The sequence below is a fragment of the Helianthus annuus genome, chromosome 9 (assembly GCF_002127325.2).
Source record: "Helianthus annuus cultivar XRQ/B chromosome 9, HanXRQr2.0-SUNRISE, whole genome shotgun sequence".
Classification (NCBI taxonomy): Eukaryota; Viridiplantae; Streptophyta; class Magnoliopsida; order Asterales; family Asteraceae; genus Helianthus; species Helianthus annuus.
The window spans coordinates 54,248,377-54,269,899 of record NC_035441.2 but is presented as its reverse complement, the minus strand read 5'-3'; the positions used below and the strand labels follow the sequence as shown (position 1 = coordinate 54,269,899).

The 21,523-nt window shown below is 37.1% G+C and overlaps 2 protein-coding genes and 1 non-coding gene across 3 annotated transcripts; 1 reads left to right on the top strand and 2 right to left on the bottom strand.

The window, feature by feature from the left end:
• The first annotated feature begins 1,135 nt into the window (after positions 1–1,135).
• LOC110877782 (probable WRKY transcription factor 50) lies at positions 1,136–2,577 on the top strand. Its single transcript, XM_022125987.2, has 3 exons — positions 1,136–1,500; positions 1,761–1,902; positions 2,210–2,577. The coding sequence occupies exons 1-3, from the start codon at positions 1,182–1,184 to the stop codon at positions 2,337–2,339; spliced, it is 591 nt and encodes a 196-aa protein (XP_021981679.1). The 5' UTR covers positions 1,136–1,181; the 3' UTR covers positions 2,340–2,577.
• A 5,338-nt stretch (positions 2,578–7,915) lies between these two features.
• LOC110875767 (ATP-dependent DNA helicase PIF1-like) lies at positions 7,916–8,731 on the bottom strand. The gene has a single exon (XM_022123970.1). The coding sequence runs from the start codon at positions 8,729–8,731 to the stop codon at positions 7,916–7,918; it is 816 nt and encodes a 271-aa protein (XP_021979662.1).
• A 7,987-nt stretch (positions 8,732–16,718) lies between these two features.
• LOC118482521 lies at positions 16,719–16,825 on the bottom strand. The gene has a single exon (XR_004868555.1). It is a non-coding gene; the product is annotated as a small nucleolar RNA R71 (small nucleolar RNA).
• Positions 16,826–21,523: the final 4,698 nt, after the last annotated feature.

Here is a 21,523-nt window from a genome sequence, read left to right as displayed (position 1 = left end):
TTAGAAATGAAAGAAGAAATCATGAAAAAATATAAATGGAGTAACTTTTTAGTACTTTTTTATTTTATTTTTTAATTTTATGTAGGTTTTTTTAATTTTCTTTGTAGTTTTTTAAAATATTCTATTTAATCTTCTATTTAATTAGTGTGTTATTTTTATTAAATGAAATTTTAAAGAGTTTAAACAAAAAAAAATATATATTCCACATGGTTGGCCACGCCCAGCTAATCCACACCCCACCACACCTCTAGTTTTTTAGTATTAGTTTGTGAATCTTACCCTCACCACGTGTCGAGTAATGTCACCAATTCAAGCTCCTCCACACCTCATGTTGTAAAGATAATGAGTAGGTGTGTGGCGTTATAAAAGGGTCGATCTACATTTAAGACCACAAAAGTCTAGTCACAACTCACAAGTCTTCCTTCTCTTATCACTTAATTGATATAATATCCCTTTGTCTTGCTCAGTCTTGACTTTTCAAACTTCAAAGTCAATGATTTTACTATTTTTTATCATAATCCCAAAATTCGAACTTTTATTAACTTGTTTATCAAGCATATCACACTTTTTTTCACATATCTTTACTAATCTCATACACTCTTCCTGTGAATAAATATAAAAAATAAGCCTGTATCAATTTTCTAAATAAATAATAACTTCAGACTTTTAAATAAGTTAATTAGCATTTGGGGGTAATAATTTTAACATGTTTATTATGAGTGATTAGATTTTAATGAGTCAAAATTTACTGGGAATGTCATCTAAATTATTTTTTATTCAAAATATTTATATTATTGTTATTATTAAAATAATACCAATTTTGATGTACAAATGTGTTCCAGCCTTCATGTATACCAACGTGACTAACCCGTCAACCAATCCATAGAACCCATCAGTTTTGCCACCTATGCTCCTCAACGACGTGTGTGCTTACTTACTAACGAACGTCATCATCGACACCAAACGCAAGTCCCATCAATTTACCAATTTCCTTCACACTTTCCTAATTAAAAATCCCATAAAACTACAAAAGTAATCTAAAACTGTAACATCACAGAATTTGTTTTCACTCATGGGACCTTAAATCTATATTTTTTTTAATGGTAGATACTATTGTCACCATTAACATGACGAAGCTTCAACGACGGTCCCAGGAAGGTCACTAGGAAGCCTTCATTATCATGATAATATATCAAGAACACAACTTTGCATCATCATGCAAACCAAACTTCAAAATGAGTAGAGATGATCCAATGTCTAAATCCTACAGTTATAGATCAATAGATTCACCTGATATAGAATATGATGTTCCAAATCAACAAAATTCGGAGTTTTTTGATGACCTTTTGGTTTTTCATGATTGGAGCAATGAAGATCAACCACCCATTGTTCCTGAATATCAAGATTATAATCCGGTTTACGCTGCAGCTGCCATTGATGATCATGGAAGTCAGTCAAGTATTGGAACAAGTAGCAGCCACCTTCAAGGAAATAGTAGTGGTAAGATCAATAATCTTATAATGGTTACATCATATTTGTTATTTCATGTACACCAAAAAAAAAAAAAAAAAAACAAACAAAAATACACAATTGGAGCCCTTTAATAATAATAGGGGTATCCCTAGTGCACCAATGGTCCTAGTATTTAAGGGTAAGGATGGAATTGAATTGTATGTATGCATGCCATCTTTGACAAAACATTTTTTCTATTTGACCATGATCAAGATTTGACCAAAAAGATGTTGTTTTTTTATAACCAGGTGGCAATGGAGTTGGGCAGGCCCAAAGGGTTACGAAAGAAAAAATTGCCTTTAAAACTAAATCACAGGTAGAGATTCTAGATGATGGTTTCAAGTGGAGAAAATATGGAAAGAAGATGGTGAAGAATAGCCCAAACCCAAGGTACAAGGGTGATTAATAATGTCATTTTCCAATCACAATAAGGGGTTGTTTGGATGTGTTTTAAGACTTAAGAGTACTGGTTATATGATTAAAATCAGAAATTAATTCATAGAAGTAAGTCTGGCAAAACAGACGGGTCGGGTCGAGTGACGGGTCAAAATAGGTTCTACCTAAAAATCTACTCAGGTTGAAATGAGATGATTTAGAATTAAAAAAAAACATCAATAAATTAAGGTTCTTGTACTATATTTTCTTTTATAACGGTGTTGGTTATACTCATATGTATTTCATATGTATGTATACACAGGAATTATTACCGGTGTTCAGCAGACGGATGTTCAGTAAAAAAGAGAGTGGAAAGAGATGTAGAGGATGCGCGGTATGTAATCACAACCTATGAAGGCATCCATAACCACCAACGTCCTTCTAACTCATAATAACTATTACTATTAGCTCATGTTTTTCGCGGTTAAAAGAAGAAAGGTGTAATTTTGTTACATTTTTTCTTCAACCCGCCGGTGTTATGAATCGATCCCTTAGAATATAAACGATTTTGCTTGCCATTATGGCCAAGTTCTGTTTTTGGCGTTCTGCGCAAGTTGTATCCTTCTGTGATCAACTTACATGTTGTAACTTGGTTACTTTTAATATATAAAATAGCAACTTACTTGTTTATTAAACTCTATGCTGTGAAGAAAATAAGTAAAGTAGGGTTATTATGCTAATTAGTTGCTCAAAATTGATCACCTATAGACGATCACGTATAAATTTCTTTACTAAATAACAATATGACAAGGGGTGAGAGAAAACCCAAATAACAACCGAAATATTGAAAAATCAACCAATAAAAATATGATGATTTTAGTTTTTTTTTTTGTTATAATAAGATTTTATTGTTCGGTTATTAGCGTACGTGTATAAACAATATGACTATCGGTGAGAGGAAACCCAAACAACAACCGAATTAATTGAAAAATCAAACCAATAAAAATATGGTGATTTTAGTTTTTTTTTTCGTATAATAAGGTTTTATTGTTCGGTTATTAGTGTATGTATATAAATAACTGAACCTTCATAAATTTATTTGAATGAAATTAAGAAAACAACAAAATCTCTTGTGATGGCTATGTTATTATGTAGATAAATAATGTATATTAAAGGATCAAATACAAATTAGTCTTAACATACAAAATGATCTTAACAAGAAAAATGATGGTGGGATTTTTTTTAAATGACGAGAATGCCTTTATGGCCCTTAAAATGGTTTTAAATTATGATTCTCATACAAAACCTTTTACCTACTGATATGTTATACTAAATAACATATTTTAACCATATAAACTTGGTCATAACATCAGTTTTCATAAAAAAAATCGCAAATACCGTCATTTAACGAATTTAACGCCCTTTTTAGCGTGTAGTGTGGTTTCAAACCATATTTACCAACCAATACTTGTTACCTACTGATTTTATAACTTATTTAAAATATTTTTATAGTAGGTACATGTTATAAACTCAGAATCCCAAATAAGCTTTCAAACTATGTGAGAAATGACCAAAATGCCCATACGGTGCATAATTTGGTCTTAAACTATAAAACATATATATATTTGATATACTATTGATATTATATTACAAATTAATTATTTTTTCAGAATGTTTATGATCATAACATCAGTTTATATGCAAGTTCCTTTTTATACGTCGCCTTTTTATACGTCGCTAAATGACCAAAACGCCCTTATGATGCTTAATTTGATTTTAAAACCTTAACGGGCATACAAGTGAATATCCTACTGATATTATAACTTGTTTAAAGTATAATGGCATATGGAACTTGTTCATGACTCATCCGGTTACCCGTTATTGCTTATACGCGTACGGTTAGACTTATGTAACTAGTTTACGGAAACGGGTTTAACCTTATCATTTTTATCTCAATTTCCAGAATGTTAATAGTTTACCCATATTATACAAGTCTTAATACTTTTTGAGTTTAAACTACATTCTATTTAGGTCATCACTTAATCGAGCCTATCGTACCGTTTTTAATACTTTAAGCTAGTCGGTCTAAGTCTACGACTTAAATAAGACCCGTTAGCATTCTAATTGGTTTCATACCATCATTCCAGACTAGAGCCTCCCAGTAAATTGTTACCTACGCTTATTTAATTGAATATGCCTGAGTTACTTTAAATCTTGCACTTGTATCGAGTATTAGCTCAGGTAAATACTTTTAACCTATTTTCCCTATACGGGCTTGGGATATGGTAAATTATTACCGCTTGGTCGGGTATGGGATCATATGCCAAATTGTTGCTAAAAATCTACATAATCCGTTTTAATCTGTTTTGTTTGATAACTTAAACATTGGGGGTTAACGCGACCATGTCCTAGATATCCTCGGCTCATTTAAGTTACTAATGGCCACGACCAAGCACGGGGTGTAGGCATACACCCAACAGATGCTTAATGCTATATTAAAAATGTTTTCTTACCCACAAGTTGGGGATAACTCCTTTGTGGGTTTATAAGTGGTGTGTCGGTTAATCATGTCTCGGTTTCTAAACTAGGCCCCATATGTATTGACAAACATGTAAAACTGATACAAGATCATTTTGAATTGTCCCAAGTTATTTATAAAAGTTGTGCCTTATGCACTTAAATAAATTTTGAAAATACTTTCAAAATGTGTCGGTTGATTGTATTTACCAGTGAAAACTGACGTATTTTCAAAAGACTAAGCTAAAGGTACAATACGTAAATAGGCTGGAAGCTGCTCGGTATTGCTAGAAGAGGAATTTGCAACTCATTTGCATAAGCCTATTAGTCTGTTGAAGTCATTTTTGTACATTTTATAATCCGCCTGTGGATCTTTACTTTATAAGTCGTTTTGTATTTATTATTTCGAACTTCGAACATTTAGTTTGTAATAGTAATTTTACTCCAAGACTTCCGCTGTACTATTCTGTGTATAATTGACTATGACGATACTAATCTTACGTCACGATACTCTCCACCGGGCCCACCAGGTTTGTGGTTGAAATATCGGGGTGTGACAAAATCTCAAGCTTTGCCACTAATAATAATCAAGACTAATTGGGTGACAATTCCACTTAGGTTTTATTTTGGCCTAATAACAAGCCTGTTAATATAGAAAGTATAAGGAGGGATCAAATTAACAATATATTATACTCATTCAATTAGTGCTTCTTTATACATTATATGTGTTTCACCTTTTGTTTTTAAGTAAAAGTAATGTAAAACAACTTCAGAACTAAAGGAAAACACTTCTATCAAGTAGAGAAATGGATGTTGTGTGTTTTCTTATCAATGGAACAAAACGAAAAAAAATATATCTCTCAAAGACAAGTCATGAACGTGAGCATGGTGACGGGGCATGCCATATTCGAAAACAAGAACAACATATGAAAACATCGTCCTTGACATATGATCCTAAATGGTCGCACACTAAACATGCTATTATACCCTTATACAATTATCAACTTGGGTCATGTCTCATTTATTTAAAATTCACACCCTTTAGTTTATTTTAGTAAGAACCTTTCATTTTATATGTATTATTATATAATACAACAAAAACTAACTACATGCTTTTGTAACATTATGTCCACACAACACAAACACACCGTTTAAGTTTTCTTATTGATAACAAGGCATCTACATGCCTTTTACAATTGTTTCAAGATAAAAGTTGCCACCGTTTCACATAATTAATAGCACCGGCCTATCATACAACACCGTTTCACATAATTAATATACATAAACAACAATTATCAAAACTCTAAACAACTGGAAGTCATTAAAAACAAACGTCCGATAAAACTTTTCAAAAACCATCATGGCAGTTGAGAATCAAAGAGATGTTTGAATACAAAAAAAAGGGATACCATCTTAGGTTGCCTTTCACACACCATCATAACGTTTCACTGGAAGGCAACCATTTGATCTTAACGCACTGTTTCTGTACTAATTCAAATACATGGCAAAAACCGTTTACTGACATGTCAAAATCTACACCATTAATTTCCTGGAGGTTACCAACACCGTATCCAACCCGTCGTGCCCAATAAAAACGTTCCACAAAACCGACAAACTTTAAGATGTGTGAAAAGCATTCAAGATGTCCAAACCGGCGTAACTTTACAGTTGACAACCAAATCAAAGAAACACACCATTCGGGGGCCAACTACCGTGTCGTTTGCCTCTGTTTCATACCATATATAACCACCACTGATCTCTGCTGGAAAGATTTTTGACGGTTACGGTGGGGAGCAAAGAGAGAAAGACGGGGAACCAGAGGTTTTGCCTGTAATAGTGTTACAAATTCGATCTTGACGACCAAAAAGCCTCTTGGTTGTTTGAGTGGATTTTAAAACCGGACCAAACCTGATTTCGTGATGATGTTGGTGATCTGCCGAATAATCTGAAATTGACGACTGAGTTGTTCCAGTTGGGCGGAAATGTGGCGAGTTCGGTTTTACCTTTCGTTGCGGTGATGGGAGTGGTATCATCATATCACCACGTAGGTAGAACGATAAAGAAGTTGATGAGAGAATAGAGAAATACTTTTATTGCTCCTTTTTCTTTCATGTTTTTTTCAAAATCTTTATATGTATATAGAGGGTGTTGGGCGTTGGGTGGTAGTTTCAAGTGTGGGTTTGGATGGTGTAGAAAGCAGATAAGGAAATTGGCTTTTGTTTTCCTTTTATTCATCATCGTGTAATGTGTATTGCTCTTATTTACTCCTGCATATTTGTTATTTTGATTGGAAAAATCTTTTAGCTTCTTGGGTACAATAATTATAGAGAGATCTAAATTTGTATTCATTTGTCATGCTTGATCATGTGTTTGTTTAATTTGTTTTATTAAAATTTAGGTTTGCTTATTTAAATTTGTTTAAAGATGAGTTGGAAAGTGAAATCAAATTTCATGTTGAAGTATATTTATCTGTATCTCAAATTTCATGCTTATTTATATTTATTTTGGCCAATCACCATCTCATCTAATACACAATTCTATGAACTTTACATAAAAAATGTTGGTGATGGTGTGTTTGAGTATTGAACAGGAAATTCAAATTTTATATGTGACAAAATAAACAATAGCAGGTTCAAGATGACATTTTTAAAGTAATGTAAACATTATGTATGTCTCTTTGATAATTTGATAAAGTTTATACTCTATTTGTTGCGATTTTTTACCGTCTTTATCATTTTATATTTAACAAGGTTAGAGAACAATTCGAACTAGCGCGCAGCAACGCGCGCGAGGCTAATAACTAGTTAAGTACATGGTTTAAAGAGTTTTAATGAAATAATTGTAACATATAACCCTAAGCATTAATTATTAGTACTAGCGGTAAGACCCGTGTGCAAACACGGGTGGTTTTTAGAAAACCATGCCTAACACATTTTGATAGAAAGTAAAAAAATAATTAGTGCAGACATACAAAATTAATATAAACTAATGGTCAATAGGTTTATTCAACAGGAATTCCATCATATTGATAACCTAACCACTGTTGTGTATCGACTGTTAAAAACCTCTGTTGCTTTCAAACAGACGTTTGCTAACAACTGTCATCCATTATCTCCAACAGATGTCGCCACATTGATAGATGCTAGTCAACCCATGTTAAAAAGGTTAGTCAGTAGAAGTTAAAAGGGTAAGTCAACAGATGTTAAGAGAATAATGTTATAAACAATGAATTTAGTGCTCTCATTAAAAACGAGATCTGGGAACTTGTTACTAAAACACAAGATATAAACATTTTTTGCAACATGTGTTCTCAGGATAGGCTTCATGTAGAGCAAGTATCAGATGCTTTCAGAAACTTCTATTGCTTTCCAACAGACATTTCCTAACAATTGTTCCTCCATTATCCCCAACAGACATTGCCAGCTTGACAGATGTTAAGTATCATCATAGGTTTTGTAAAACATCTTTGTAAACTACATTGGTAGTGGTTATACAAACTCGTTTTTCTTTATCACAAATCAAAAGTTTCAACCCCTTCCTGCTTTTTTACCCTAGATACAGCAACATAGAGTTGGCCATGACTAAACACTGGACGTGGAAGATACAAACCAACACGCTCCAATGATTGTCCTTGACTTTTATTTATTGTCATAGCAAAACACAGTGAAAGTGGGAATTGTCTTTGAGAAATATTCGCTGCTATTCTTTTATCAGAAGGTGCCATCTTCAGTATTGAAATCAAAGTATGGTGACCTATATTAGTCCCTGTGATAATTTTGGCTTCAACCACAACTTTTCTGAGTTTTGTTACTTGTAAACGTGTACCGTTACACAATCCATTTGCCTTATCAATATTTCTGAGTAACATCACTGGAGCACCAAGTTTCAATACTAATTTATGGTTAGGTAAACCAGACAAACGAAGATTGTTTAACACATCAAGAAGGAACAATGCCATGTTAAGCTCTGATTCTTCCTCAGATTGACATAAACTATCTGAACTAAAATAAATCTTCTCTTCACCAGGCAGACTCTCTAACAACTCTTTATTTATTGAGTCCACTACTTCATTAGTTGGAGCAAGAATCGCTCTTTGATGGAAATACGTTAAATCCCAAAAAAACTTATTCATGTCCGGATATGTAAATGAAATGAGAGAAGAAATAGGATTGACTTGGTCATGAATAAGTAAATCATCTGGAATTTCAATATCTACCTCACCATCATTCTCTTCACCAAGCAGACCATCACCAAGCTTTAAAATCCATTCTTCAAATTCCTTTATTTCTTTCAAATCTGTTTCCTGACATCCAACTCTTAATCTCATATTCTCAGTTACCTTTAGTACTTGACAGTATCACCATATATAAGAAGAATTCAAAGAAACATTGACTATCATGGTTCTGGAACATCTAGGGATGACCGGAAGAATTTGTCTAAAATCACCACCAAATAGAATGACCTTTCCTCCAAAAGGCTTGCATTCCATGTTCGATTGACTGGAACATGATATGTCTCTCATTGTTCTATCGAGAGCCTCGAAACAAAGTTGCTCTTTTAATCAAAGGTGCTTCATCCCAAATAATCAAAGTTGTTGTTTTAATTAAATCACCTAATTCAGTATTAGGCTCTATCGAACATATTGAATCCTCATTAATGTTGATTGGAATTACAAACCTTGAATGAGCAGTTCTACCACCATCCAGCAAAAGTGAAGCAATTCCACTGGATGCAACATTCAATACAACTTCACCTTTTGATCGTAATGCAGTTGTGAATGTCTTCCAGTTCGGCAGTTAAACACGTTCCAGTTCCACCATAACCATATACAAAAAAGACACCTCCATCACCTTTTTCAATCGCTTTTATAACAATTTTATATATTCTTTCCTGTTCGGCAGTTAAACACTTTACATAACTATCATGTTCCCTTTGTAGAGCTACTCTGTCATACGATAATCCTTTCATTAACAATCGATTGTTCGACGATGAAACATAATTGTCCGGGGCACTTGGCATGTCATCAAAATTTTTCACTGTACTCCCGTTGATAAGTAGCAACTTTTCAATTTTAGATAGACAAATATTTTCAAGTTCTTCTTGTTGGCCCATGTAATCAAACCTAGAAGAACAGATGATACTGAAAGCCAAAACTAGTTCTCAACAGTTGATCCACAATAAGCTTGCATGTTCTAAGTTCCCTCCAGTGGTAGTGCTTCTATCAGCTGATCATCTTAAAGACTGTTCTCCTTAACACCTGTTCATCAAAGCACTGCTGGGAATAAAGACTGAGAAGACCTAACAACTGTTGATTGTCAATGAACTGATGAAGATTAAGCACTGCCGATTCAAAGGCCTGATCAACCATTGAAGAAAGCACTGATCAGCAACATTAGTGCTTGGGCATCAACAGTGGATAGCAATATCAGTGTTTTACTTATCAGTTGTTTATTGTAACAATGTTTTATTTGTATCAGTGTTTAGAGGTTGTTAGTCTGTTAGATGTCAGTGTCTAGGTGATGTCAGCATTAGATGCCCAGTGGTTAGGATTTTACTATAAATAGAACAGTACCTGTACTGTTCTATTAGCTCTCTTTCACCATTCATCTTGTACAAACTAACTGTGAGCTCAGGCTGAGGGGGAGTTTAGTAGTGCATGCATGCATAGTGGAATCATTGTAATTCATATGATCATTTGACTAATGAAATCATGTTTGCTGAAAGCTATTCTTCTTTGATTGTGTTATAAAGTTTATCTTCAATATTTTGCTACAATTCATCTCTGTTTTACCTTCTTTCATTGTTCACTTAATTAAACAAACACAATCAAACAAACTCAGATCCTAACAATTGGTATCAAAGCATAGAACAGTCAAATTCGATCTAACAATCAATTTGACATAAAAGTTCAGCTCAAATCCATTGATACTAAAGTTGTTCGTATCAGCTAAAAAACAGAGTAAAGTGTAATCACGTATAAAAGTTGATTATTCAAAAACTTCTGTAAAACAACCAAGATGACATAACACTCACAGGACCCTCACAATACCGGAACACTATTTAAGCCACCTATGCTTGTCAGATCCGAGTACAATATCTGGCAACGTAGGATGGGCCATGTGTTAGCTCAGCAAAACACCGGCTGCTGTGAAGGATCGTTTTGCGATCTAATGAGTCGTTCAGAGTCAACAAAGAATTGTTTGAGAGGCGGAAACAAACAAACAGCCTAGAATCAGTGTAAGAAATGAGTAGAAACAGAGTATGATACTTAAAACAAGCTTCTCATTGATTTTAGACTTGATTACACGGTGAAATTTGGGCAGCACTTCGTTACACTTCACCTAATTTCGTACCAAATGAGAAGCATGACACCCCTATTTATAGGCATCTAATTTCGCATGGAATTACACTTGACAGTTCATGCGAAATTACCTTATGTAATTTCGTGCGAAATTATAATAAGTAACTTCGTGCGAAATTACCTAAAAACATTATAAAATTACATTTTGACCCCTATACAAGCTACCGACATGACCTAGACTTTAGACGTAGGCTATAGACATTATGCACCAACAAACTCCCCTTTGGCTATTGCCGGAGTCTTCAGTCTGGTCTTCAGCGCTTTCTTCACAGCGACTTAAATTTCTCTTCCCTCGGCTTAGGCTTCTTTTGCAATAGCTTCCTAAGCTTCTCGTTCTCTTCAACCTTCTTCTTTTCCTCAGCAGCCATTCTTTGAACCACAGTATGCCGTAGCATGTTGTCTTTATCTTCACGAGCTTTCCTTTCAATTTCAGCCTTCAACTTTTCTTCTTTCTCTATCTTTCGCCATTTAGATGACCATTGACTTTCGGCATTGATCCCTTTTCTGGAAACAGATGGATACAACCCTTTGAAACTGCATAGCCTGGTCCTTATCTTCAGCTTTAAATCCGATTTTATTGACAAACAAACATTCAATATCTTTTGCTGATCAGTTCACCAACCACAAAGGATCATACACAAAGATGTGTCTGATTTCATTTTCAGCTTTGTAGGTGATCACAGCTTCAGTCGACAAACAGCTATATACTCAGTACAAGAACCCCTTATGAAAGTCTTGCTCCATTTTCGGCACCGGAATGTTTTTGATCACTCTAGGTTTCTTCATATGCAAGATTGTTTCTTCAACTCCAGTCACTAGATCTACCCTCTTCACTTTCTTCGGGTAATGAGGTTTCGAGTGCTTGAATCCTCTAAAAGCTTCAAACTTCATCAGACCCCAGATGGGTACATCATGCTTTTGAAAAGGATAATCCAGAGTTCTAACTTTCAATAACTCTTCAACATCCCACCAAGGTAGTGACATGATGTCCTGGATATACTCAAAATACTGCACTCTAAATTCTCTTCGAATAGCATACACATTCACTTGAGGCAAGAATCCCCAACTGATGATATCCCCTAGTGACACATCCCTATCTCTTTTATAAAACTTCAATGGCCACTTAAACTTTCATTCATTACACTTTCTGAACCATTTCTTCCTTTTGTGCATCTTTTACTGTACCATCAAAGTTTTTATCTTTCAGATATTCAGAAACTTTTCTTCTCAACTTTTCGACGTTCTCTTGACTAAAAAATTCAACCAGAGTTCGAAAGTTTGAAGTGTCTTCATTCACACTTTCTTCATCAGTACAATCCTCAACCTCAACCCTATCATAGTTATCAGCTTCATCAACATACTTGTACTAATACTCGGGTTGTTGATTCACATTGATATGCACAAAATGCAACATATAAATTATATCAATTGTGGCATAAAACTAACCCTTTTTTAGTACTAATGTTGGAAAAAGTGTGCTTTTGTCTTCCTTTTGTATTTTCATGATTAAATGAGCTCAAATTAACAAAAGAAGCAAAAAGACAGCAAAATCTAACATAAATACAAGAAAAGGAACAAAAGTGGAATGCCCGACCCCTCGACAGCATCTTCCCAAGCAAAACTAAGAAAACAGAAGACTGAACACGCCCCGTGCTCAGCAAGCACGGGGCCGTGCCCAAGTAGCAGCAGAAAAGACAAACCTATAGAAGCTTCTACTGCCCACCACGGGGCTGTGCCCAGCGGACACGGGGGCATGGTCAACTTCCTGCAGGCGCATTTATTGTAATTGCGAATTACAAATAATGAAGAGAGAGACGAGGATGGACACGGGGCCGTGACCAGCGGGCACGGGGCCGTGCCCGAGCTTCTGTTCAGCCTATAAATAGGAGTGTTTGGGGCCATTTCAACTCATCCCTTGGCACACCACCTCTCTCACACTTCACCCACCACCCACCACCACCATAACACCATCATCCACCACCATCATCCATTGTCCATCATAGGGTGTGTGAGTCGTCTCGGGATCCAAGATTGATCGTAAGAGTTCTTGACAATCAAAGGCCATGTTTGCCTAAGTCTCTTACATCACTTGGTGAAGACGAGTGTTTAGTGTAATACTTTTTATTTTTAATCTTTTGCACTTTTTAATTGGTTTTCTATTAATGACTTTAATTACTAGTTTCTTATGTTGAAGGTGATTCTTCCTTATCGTTTGTCCGTGGTGTCTTGGCATTATTTTACTGTCTATATAAAATAAAAGATTTTCACCATTCATATCTCCACAGTCTATATGGAGGTATGTTGGCTACCTGGTCGGGGGTTAATAACATTATCTTGGTAGGATGTTATGCTTTAATCTATTAACGAACATCAAAATAAAACTTCATAATCATATCACTGATTCTGATTCATTCTTTAATGTTCTTATTTTTATTCATGAAATTTTGAATGTTTAGACTATGATTCAGTGTTGTTGGGATTATGTATTGCTACTATATCTGTTGTGGATGTTATGTTGTTTTGTTTGATCATTGTTGTCTGAATGTGTGTTTTGAATAAGCATAACATCTATGAACATAAACCCCGAATATCTCAGAACCCCCGGCAATCTATCAAATATGTGTCTGTGCAAAACATTCCACTCCGAACCGCTTGTATCACCAGAAAAATCACAAACTCTACCACCTGTGATTGCGTTTAGAAATTTACCGAAGAAATTCAACAAATGAAAATTTTTATCCCCCCATTTCTTTGGTAAAATCTCTAAACCTTAACAGATTCTTTCCACTTCAAAGAAACTGTCGTCAAATGTTCACCAATTCCCTCCACTGAGCAGAACTGTCATCAATCTTCATTGAATGTTCTCGGTTCCGAAAATTCACGAACATGACTTTCTTCTTTGCATAATCTAGTTGAATAAGAACGTCCCCTGGTACCCCGTAGGATCTGAATTGTATCCCTCCAAAGAATTTGTGAACTCGTTAGGACCGGTATTGACATTCTAGGTTCATTCATTCGTTACCAAATGCGAGAATATGACAATAAACAAAAAGATTTCTTCGTTGCATATTCTAGTTGATAAAGAAATTTCGCCTAGTACCCCGTAGGATCCGACTTGTATCCCTCCAAAGACTTTGTGAACTCGTTAGGATCGGTATAGACGTTCCAGGTTCATACGTTCGTCTTCAAATGCGAGAATATGACAATAAACAAAATCCTTTCGAACATTTCCGAATAACCGGTAACAATCATAAATACTGATGTGCGGAAGCGAACATACCGTGTTGTTTTTGGCCCATAATAGTCGCGTTACCATCTTTGACATTGCATCGGTAACCGTGACTACCCCACACTTTTCAAATATCAAGCTTTCATCATCTTCTGTTTTCATCGTTCCGAATCATTCCGCGCGCTCCCAAAATCCATATGACCTTGATATTAGGAACACGATTCAGATCAATTCCGCAAATACCCGACCCCACTCTTAGTTCTTGTAGGCCCAATCAATGAGCAGTTTGCCTAAACCAATTAAACATTAAAATGCAAATTTTATAAACAAACTGTCCACCACCCAAATTCCATTCCATGCGGCCCATGTGTTTCAATTATTGTTTATTGTTTAATTGGCCCAATACACCGCCCCAATAATCCAATCAAATTAGATTGTTTGTTGATGTGCACTGCCCATTTGAATTCCTTAAATTGACAACATCACAGCCGACAACCATCATGACATGTCTGACCCCCTTGATAACAACAACCATCATGACATGTCTTTATCCTTTACTTTGGCGGTGCACAGCAAACACAAAAGGTTGATGTGTGTTGCCACCCACTAAAGTCAAAGGTTCATTGATAATTGTTGACCGCCCAATCCCAGTTTGATCACCGCCCCACTACTTCATTTTGCCCAATCACATCTCATCAAAAGTCAACAACCGCCTTTTTTTTATTTATTTAAACATCCTTCGAAGTGGTTGGGGGTTTCGAGCACATATCTTTCGGTCTCGAAGGATGTTTCACAGATCAGTTTCTGTCTTTCGAACAGATTTGATCTTTCGAGGTATGTGAGATAATCCTTCGAGAAAAGAATAATCTTTCGAAGGTTGTGAGATTGACTTTTCTGGCACATGTCAGATCTGAATCTGACACACATCAGCTGCTGTCAGATCTGAATTTGACCCTTCGAAGCAAGAATGATCTTTCGAAGTTAGTTGGGTTGACCCTTCGAATGAATGGCAGACCTTTCGAAGTTCTTCACATCTTTCAACACATGAAGATGTGAAGAACATCAAGAACACAGACATCTGGGTAAATTTGCAGATTCAATGAAAACGTTTGTACACGAATTTTGATGAAGAAAACTTGAAGATTTAGGAGAAAAACATAAAACCCAACACTCGTTTTATCACAGATCTGAATATTCGGGTTCAGATCTGAGTTTTTCTCATTTTCACCATTTTTACATCTTGAACAAAAACCCACAAAAATCACAGATCTAGAGCACATGTGACTTAGTAAACGGTTAGTTTTACTAAATCGGGCACCATGGCTCTGATACCAATTGTAGGTCCGTGTATCGGGATCCAATCCGTGATTTTCATGTTTATGTTCATAGATGGAAGAGATAAAGAGATGATAAACAAACAACTTTTGTATTAATCCGGTAGTAAACATTACAAGTCGGCCCGATTACATGGAAACCGAACTAATACCAAAGAAGTATACATCCAGGGAGAAATCAAGTGGTGATTTCTCCCGGTGAGGACTCAAACCTCCATTCACTCTCTAGCACACACTTGTGCTCTCACTCTTGTGTTGCAAATGACAAAGTGTTGGTATTTATACCAAAACACAGGCTGCAGGTCGAAGGATCAGACTGACTGGTCGAAACATCATCCTTCGATCAGACAGTCTTCGAAAGATACACACATACCTCGAATGATATCCTTCGAGGTCCATCCTTCGATGGGTATCTTTCGAGCTCATCGAAGGATATTCATAATCCTTCGATGCCTTATCCTTCGACACCAATAACAACACAGCAACTTTGTCTAGCAACACACACACAGTCAAACCAACAACCCTCTCGTTTGACCACTTCAAACGAGCGGGTCTATACACGTTCGTTTGACCGTTTCACTAACTATTACAATTTCAGCATAAAATAAAACTAATCTATTCGACAAGCATCGGACACAAAATCTGCATCAACACGTGCCCAGCAGTGTTACTGGCAGTTTTTAATTTTCCGAGTTACAGAAGGCTGACCACGGGGCCGTGTCGGTGCAACACGGGGCTGTGTCCAACTTTCCAGTAACAGGGATCCGGAAAACAATCATTGTAACTCCGACCACGGGCCGTGTTCACTGAGCACGGGGCCGTGGTGAACTTTCTGACCAACATTCTTTTTTGTTTTTGTTGCAGTACTTGGAACCAGGCGCCATCTCTACGTAGTGTATGAGCTCCAGTTCTAATAAAAACATAAAAGAACCTCTAGAAGAACCCGAACGCTTTCTCAGAAAAAAGACTAAAAGCTCAAAACCAAGAGAAGGTTTCGGGGGACCCACTTCTAATGGCGGACCAACGTACCCTCATGGATTACCTACGACCCACCGTAGGTAATCTCGGCGCCGCTATCAATGCACCGAATGTCGAAGCCAATAACTTCGAACTTCGGCCACATTTGATACAGATGCTTCAAAACTCTGCAACTTTTCATGGGCTTGCGGACGAGGATCCCCATCTACATATTACTAATTTCTTATAAATATGTGATACCTTTCGGATCAATGGAGCATCAAATGACGCCATCCGCCTTCGAATGTTTCCATTTTCACTAAAAGACCGAGCAAAAGCTTAGCTTAACGCCCTCCCAATTGGTTCGGTAAACACCTGGGATGAACTAGCCCAAAAATTTCTATATAAGTATTTCCCTCCCGCTAAAACAGCTAAATTAATGACTGAAATTAATACATACTCGCAAGAGGAGGGGGAATCCTTATATGAAACTTGGGAAAGGTTCAAGGAGCTATTACGAAAGTGTCCCCATCACGGTCTTGCGGTGTGGCAACAAGTATCCACTTTCTATAATGGATTATTGCCACATACTAGACAAACACTTGACTCTAGCTCCGGGGGACTTTTAGGTAATCGTCGCCCGCATGAAATATATAATCAAATTAAGGAAATTGCTCAAACCAATTTCTAGTGGCACACTCCCCGAGGCAATAAATCTATTGCCCCGGGTGCCCATAAGGTTGATGAAAGCACTTCTTTACAAACCCAAATCGAGGCCCTTTCTTCTAAAATTAAAAAGTTAGAAATGACAAAAACAGTCTCGGTTATGGATTGTGAAGGGTGTGGTGGGCCACATGAAAATTGGAGTTGTATGAAAGAAACAGATGATCAACCAGAATCGGTAAACTACATTGATAATAGACCTAGGCCGTCGGGTCCTCCAACGGGCACCTACAACCAAGGATGGCGTAACCACCCTAACCTTGGGTGGAGAGAGCCCGGCAATAGTAGTAACCAACAAAGCCTAAACCAACGAACAAACTTTCAACAACCAAGAAATGAGTCACAAAATTTCCCTCCACAACAAGGTGAACGAGAAAGGCTTGAAGATACTATATCTCGCCTCATCTCCGACACTGAAAAGAAAAACTCGGATAGGTTTCTACAATTAGAATCAAATTTTAGAAATCAACAAGCTAGTATACAAAACATCGAAAAACAAATAAATCAACTAGCCCAAAATTTCTCCGAGAGACCGCAAGGCGCGTTACCAAGTAATACCGAAACAAACCCAAAAGCACAAGTTCATCTCATAACGTTACGGAACCGTACCGTGGGTCCCGCGGAAGGCCCACCGCCCCAACAAGAGAAGGTTTCTCCTCCATCACCAGAGCCCACCAAGGCTCCTCCGGTTCCGTACCCCGGTAGGTTAATCCGTCAAAAGACCAATGAGCAATTCGCAAAATTCGAAAGTCTACTAAAACAATTGCATGTCAACATTCCTTTCATTGACGTCCTAACCCAAATGCCTAAATACTCAAAATTCATGAGGGACTTCCTCACTCATAAAAGGAAAATTGAATCATTGCAATTAGTTAACTTAGGCGAAGAATGCTCCGCCCTCGTACTCAACAGACTCCCCCAAAAGAAGATTGATCATGGAAGCTTCACAATTCCTTGCTCGATTGGGGACTCCCCCATTCGTAATGCACTAGCTGACTTTGAGGCTAGCATTAACCTCATGCCCGCATCAATGTTCAAAAGACTCGGCTTAGGAAAAACGAGTCCTACAAAGATGAGTATACAACTTGCTGATCGATCCGTCAAATTCCCGCAAGGTGTCGCCGAAAATCTACTAGTCAAAGTCGACAATTTCGTCTACCCGGCCGACTTTGTCATACTTGATATGGAAGAAGACACCAAAGTCCCCCTCATACTAGGGAGGCCATTTCTAGCCACCGCACAAGCAGTGGTAGACATGAATGACGGAACACTCACTTTAAAATATGGGGATAAGGAAGTGAAGTTCGGGGTTGGGAAGAGAATAGAGGACGATGACCCGGTCAATTACATGAAGGTTATTGACTCGAGTTTGGATGATGCTCTCCGACGGTGCAACATGGGATGCAAAACATCCCGCTCGGAAAACATATAACCTCACCTTGGGTCTAGCCAAGGACCCTTATAAACGTGGCGCACCACGGAGGCATTCTGCGGAACTATCCTTAGTTTAGTTTAGTCTTTTAGTTTTAATTTGCAGAAATAAAACACACTCGGGATGGTCAAGGATAATAAGGGAAATGAGAAACATAGCTCCATGCACGAAAACAGGGCCATCCGACAACAATCTCTCCATTACAGTAGGCTCAGCACGGGCCGTGTTCACCCAACACGGCCCCGTGCTGCACAGTCTACAGCAATTCGCCCAGTTCAGGTAACTGGACACGGGCCGTGTTCGCTGAACACGCCCCCGTGTCCAGGCTTCTATTTCTTTTTTTTTTAATTTTAGTTACTGGCACCTGAACACGGGTCCGTGCCCGGTCCCCACGGGGCCGTGTCCAGACTGCCAGTAACATAAAATTTTGCTTTTAACACCATTTTACACATTCAATCAACCTAAAAACTTTTTTCTTTGGGACACATTGAGGACAATGTGTAATTTAAGTGTGGGGGGGATGCTTAAACCTTGAATTTTGCAAGTCCTAATAACAAGCCTTACACAAAACTCTATTGGAACCGCTAATCCCCCCAAATTTTTTCCAAAATTTTCATTTTTTTTACTTGTCTAAGTTTAAGTTGGGAATTCAAGTCTTAACAAGGTTATATTTTTACAAGTTTACAACCGATAACGTCGTGATAAAAAGAACCAACATAAGAAAATTATGAAAAGGCATGACAAACTTAGTTAAAATTTAATTATATATACTTGATCACATAAAAAACCCTTTTCCCACAAAAGTGAGTTTTGAGCCTTTAACGAGCATACAAATATATATCTTTACACTAAATGCTCATTTTTCGTTTCTTGTGTGAATAGCCGCTTGGTTCGTACGGCTCTAGAACTTGCCACAACAATACATTCCCGGTCCTTACCAACTTAAACCCGAGTAAGTAAATGATAGAGGCATTAGGACTAACCCTTTTTCATTCTATACCATTATTTTTCATTTTTTTCCACCTACCCAAAATCCCCCTAGTTAACCCCTTTGAGCCTAAACCTTTTCATTTCTTAACCCAAAACAACCCTTTTTACCCACCTAAACCTTTTTATTTTTAATTTTTTTTAAGTAAACAACGTTCGGTTCTCTTATGACTTCTTCAAAAAAAAAATCTATATTTTTATATATTTTGATGAAACCAAATAAACAAACAAAGTTTATCAAAAATAACTTTCTTTGAACAATTCATCAAAATAAAATAAAAATATGAAAAAAAATAAAAGTCTTTCAAACCGACGTTTGTTACGCCTTTCGCCCTTTTTACTAACCACTAACCCAACCACCCACCTTTAGCCCAAGCCTAACCCTTCACCCATAAAGTCCTCTTGATATTTACAAAGGTATATAGTTAAAAAGGAGGAGGAGTGATTGTTTGGCAAGCTTATGGTAGGAGTAAGTTCCATACCGCTCTCGAGTGATTCACTAAAAATACACCTTCGGCCGAGTGTTGAGTGATCCCCCGTGAGATATGTGAACTTGTATATAAATGAGATTTTAAAAAAAAGGTTGTTATGCCCTAATAAGTAATTTATCTTAAGAAACCTTCTTAACAAATCATGCCGAATAGGATTGTAAATAGATAAAAATAAAACCTCAATAAAGAATCTTGGAAATCCCGACACTCTATGACAAGCCCAAAAACCTTCTCTTCTACCCATTCCATTTGGGAGTGAATAAAGCCACATTATAAAGAGTTTTGCTTGAGGACAAGCAAAGATTCAAGTGTGGGGGTATTTGATATGCACAAAATGCAACATATAAATTATATCAATTGTGGCATAAAACTAACCCTTTTTTAGTACTAATGTTGGAAAAAGTGTGTTTTTGTCTTCCTTTTGTATTTTCAGGATTAAATGAGCTCAAATTAACAAAAAAAGCAAAAAAACAGCAAAATCTAACATAAATACAAGAAAAGGAACAAAAGTGGAATGCCCAACCCTTCGACAGCATCTTCCCAAGCAAAACTAAGAAAATAGAAGACTGAACACGCCCAGTACTCAGCGAGCACGGGGCCGTGCCCAAGTAGCAGCAGAAAAGAAAAACCTATAGAAGCTTCTACTGCCCACCACGGGGCCGTGCCCAGCAGACATGGGGGCGTGGTTAACTTCCTGCAGGCGCATTTATTGTAATTGTGAATTACAATTAATGAAGAGAGAGACGAGGATGGACACGGGGCCGTGCCCAGCGGGCACGGGGCCGTGCCCAGCAGGCACAGGGCCGTGCCCAGCGGGCACGGGGCCGTGCCCGAGCTTCTGTTCAGCCTATAAATAAGAGTGTTTGGAGCCATTTCAACTCATCCCTTGGCACACCATCTCTCTCACACTTCACCCACCACCCACCACCACCATAACACCATCATCCACCACCATCATCCATTGTCCATCATAAATTGTGTGAGTCGTCTCGGGATCCAAGATTAATCGTAAGATTTCTTGACAATCAAAGGCCATGTTTGCCTAAGTCTCTTACATCACTTGGTGAAGATGAGTGTTTAGTTTAATACTTTTTATTTTTAATCTTTTGCACTTTTTAATTGATTTGTATTAATGACTTTAATTACTAGTTTCTTATGTTGAAGTTGATTCTTCCTTATCGTTTGTCCATGGTGTCTTGGCATTATTTTACTGTCTATATAAAATAAAAGATTTTCACCATTCATATCTCCACGGTCTATATGGAGGTATGTTGGCTACCTGGTCGGGGGTTAAGGGAACGGTTTGATAAGAGTCTTGCCATCGTTCAGTGTATAGATCCTGCAAAGGACCTGGGTCATATTTAGTAGGACATCCTTCAATACCCAAAGGTATTAGATGGCGGAGGTCCAAACTCTTTGATCCCCTCATAAGTTAAACTACTATTAAAACTTTAACCCAGCTACTTAGGACTGTATCCCTGCTGACTCAGACTACTTAGCTGAGGGTAACGTCGCCTTCAAAAGAGGGGCCTACCACATTATGCATTAATAACTTAATTAATTTTCTTTCAATAATCCGACCCTTTAGGATTGTATCCTTGCTGA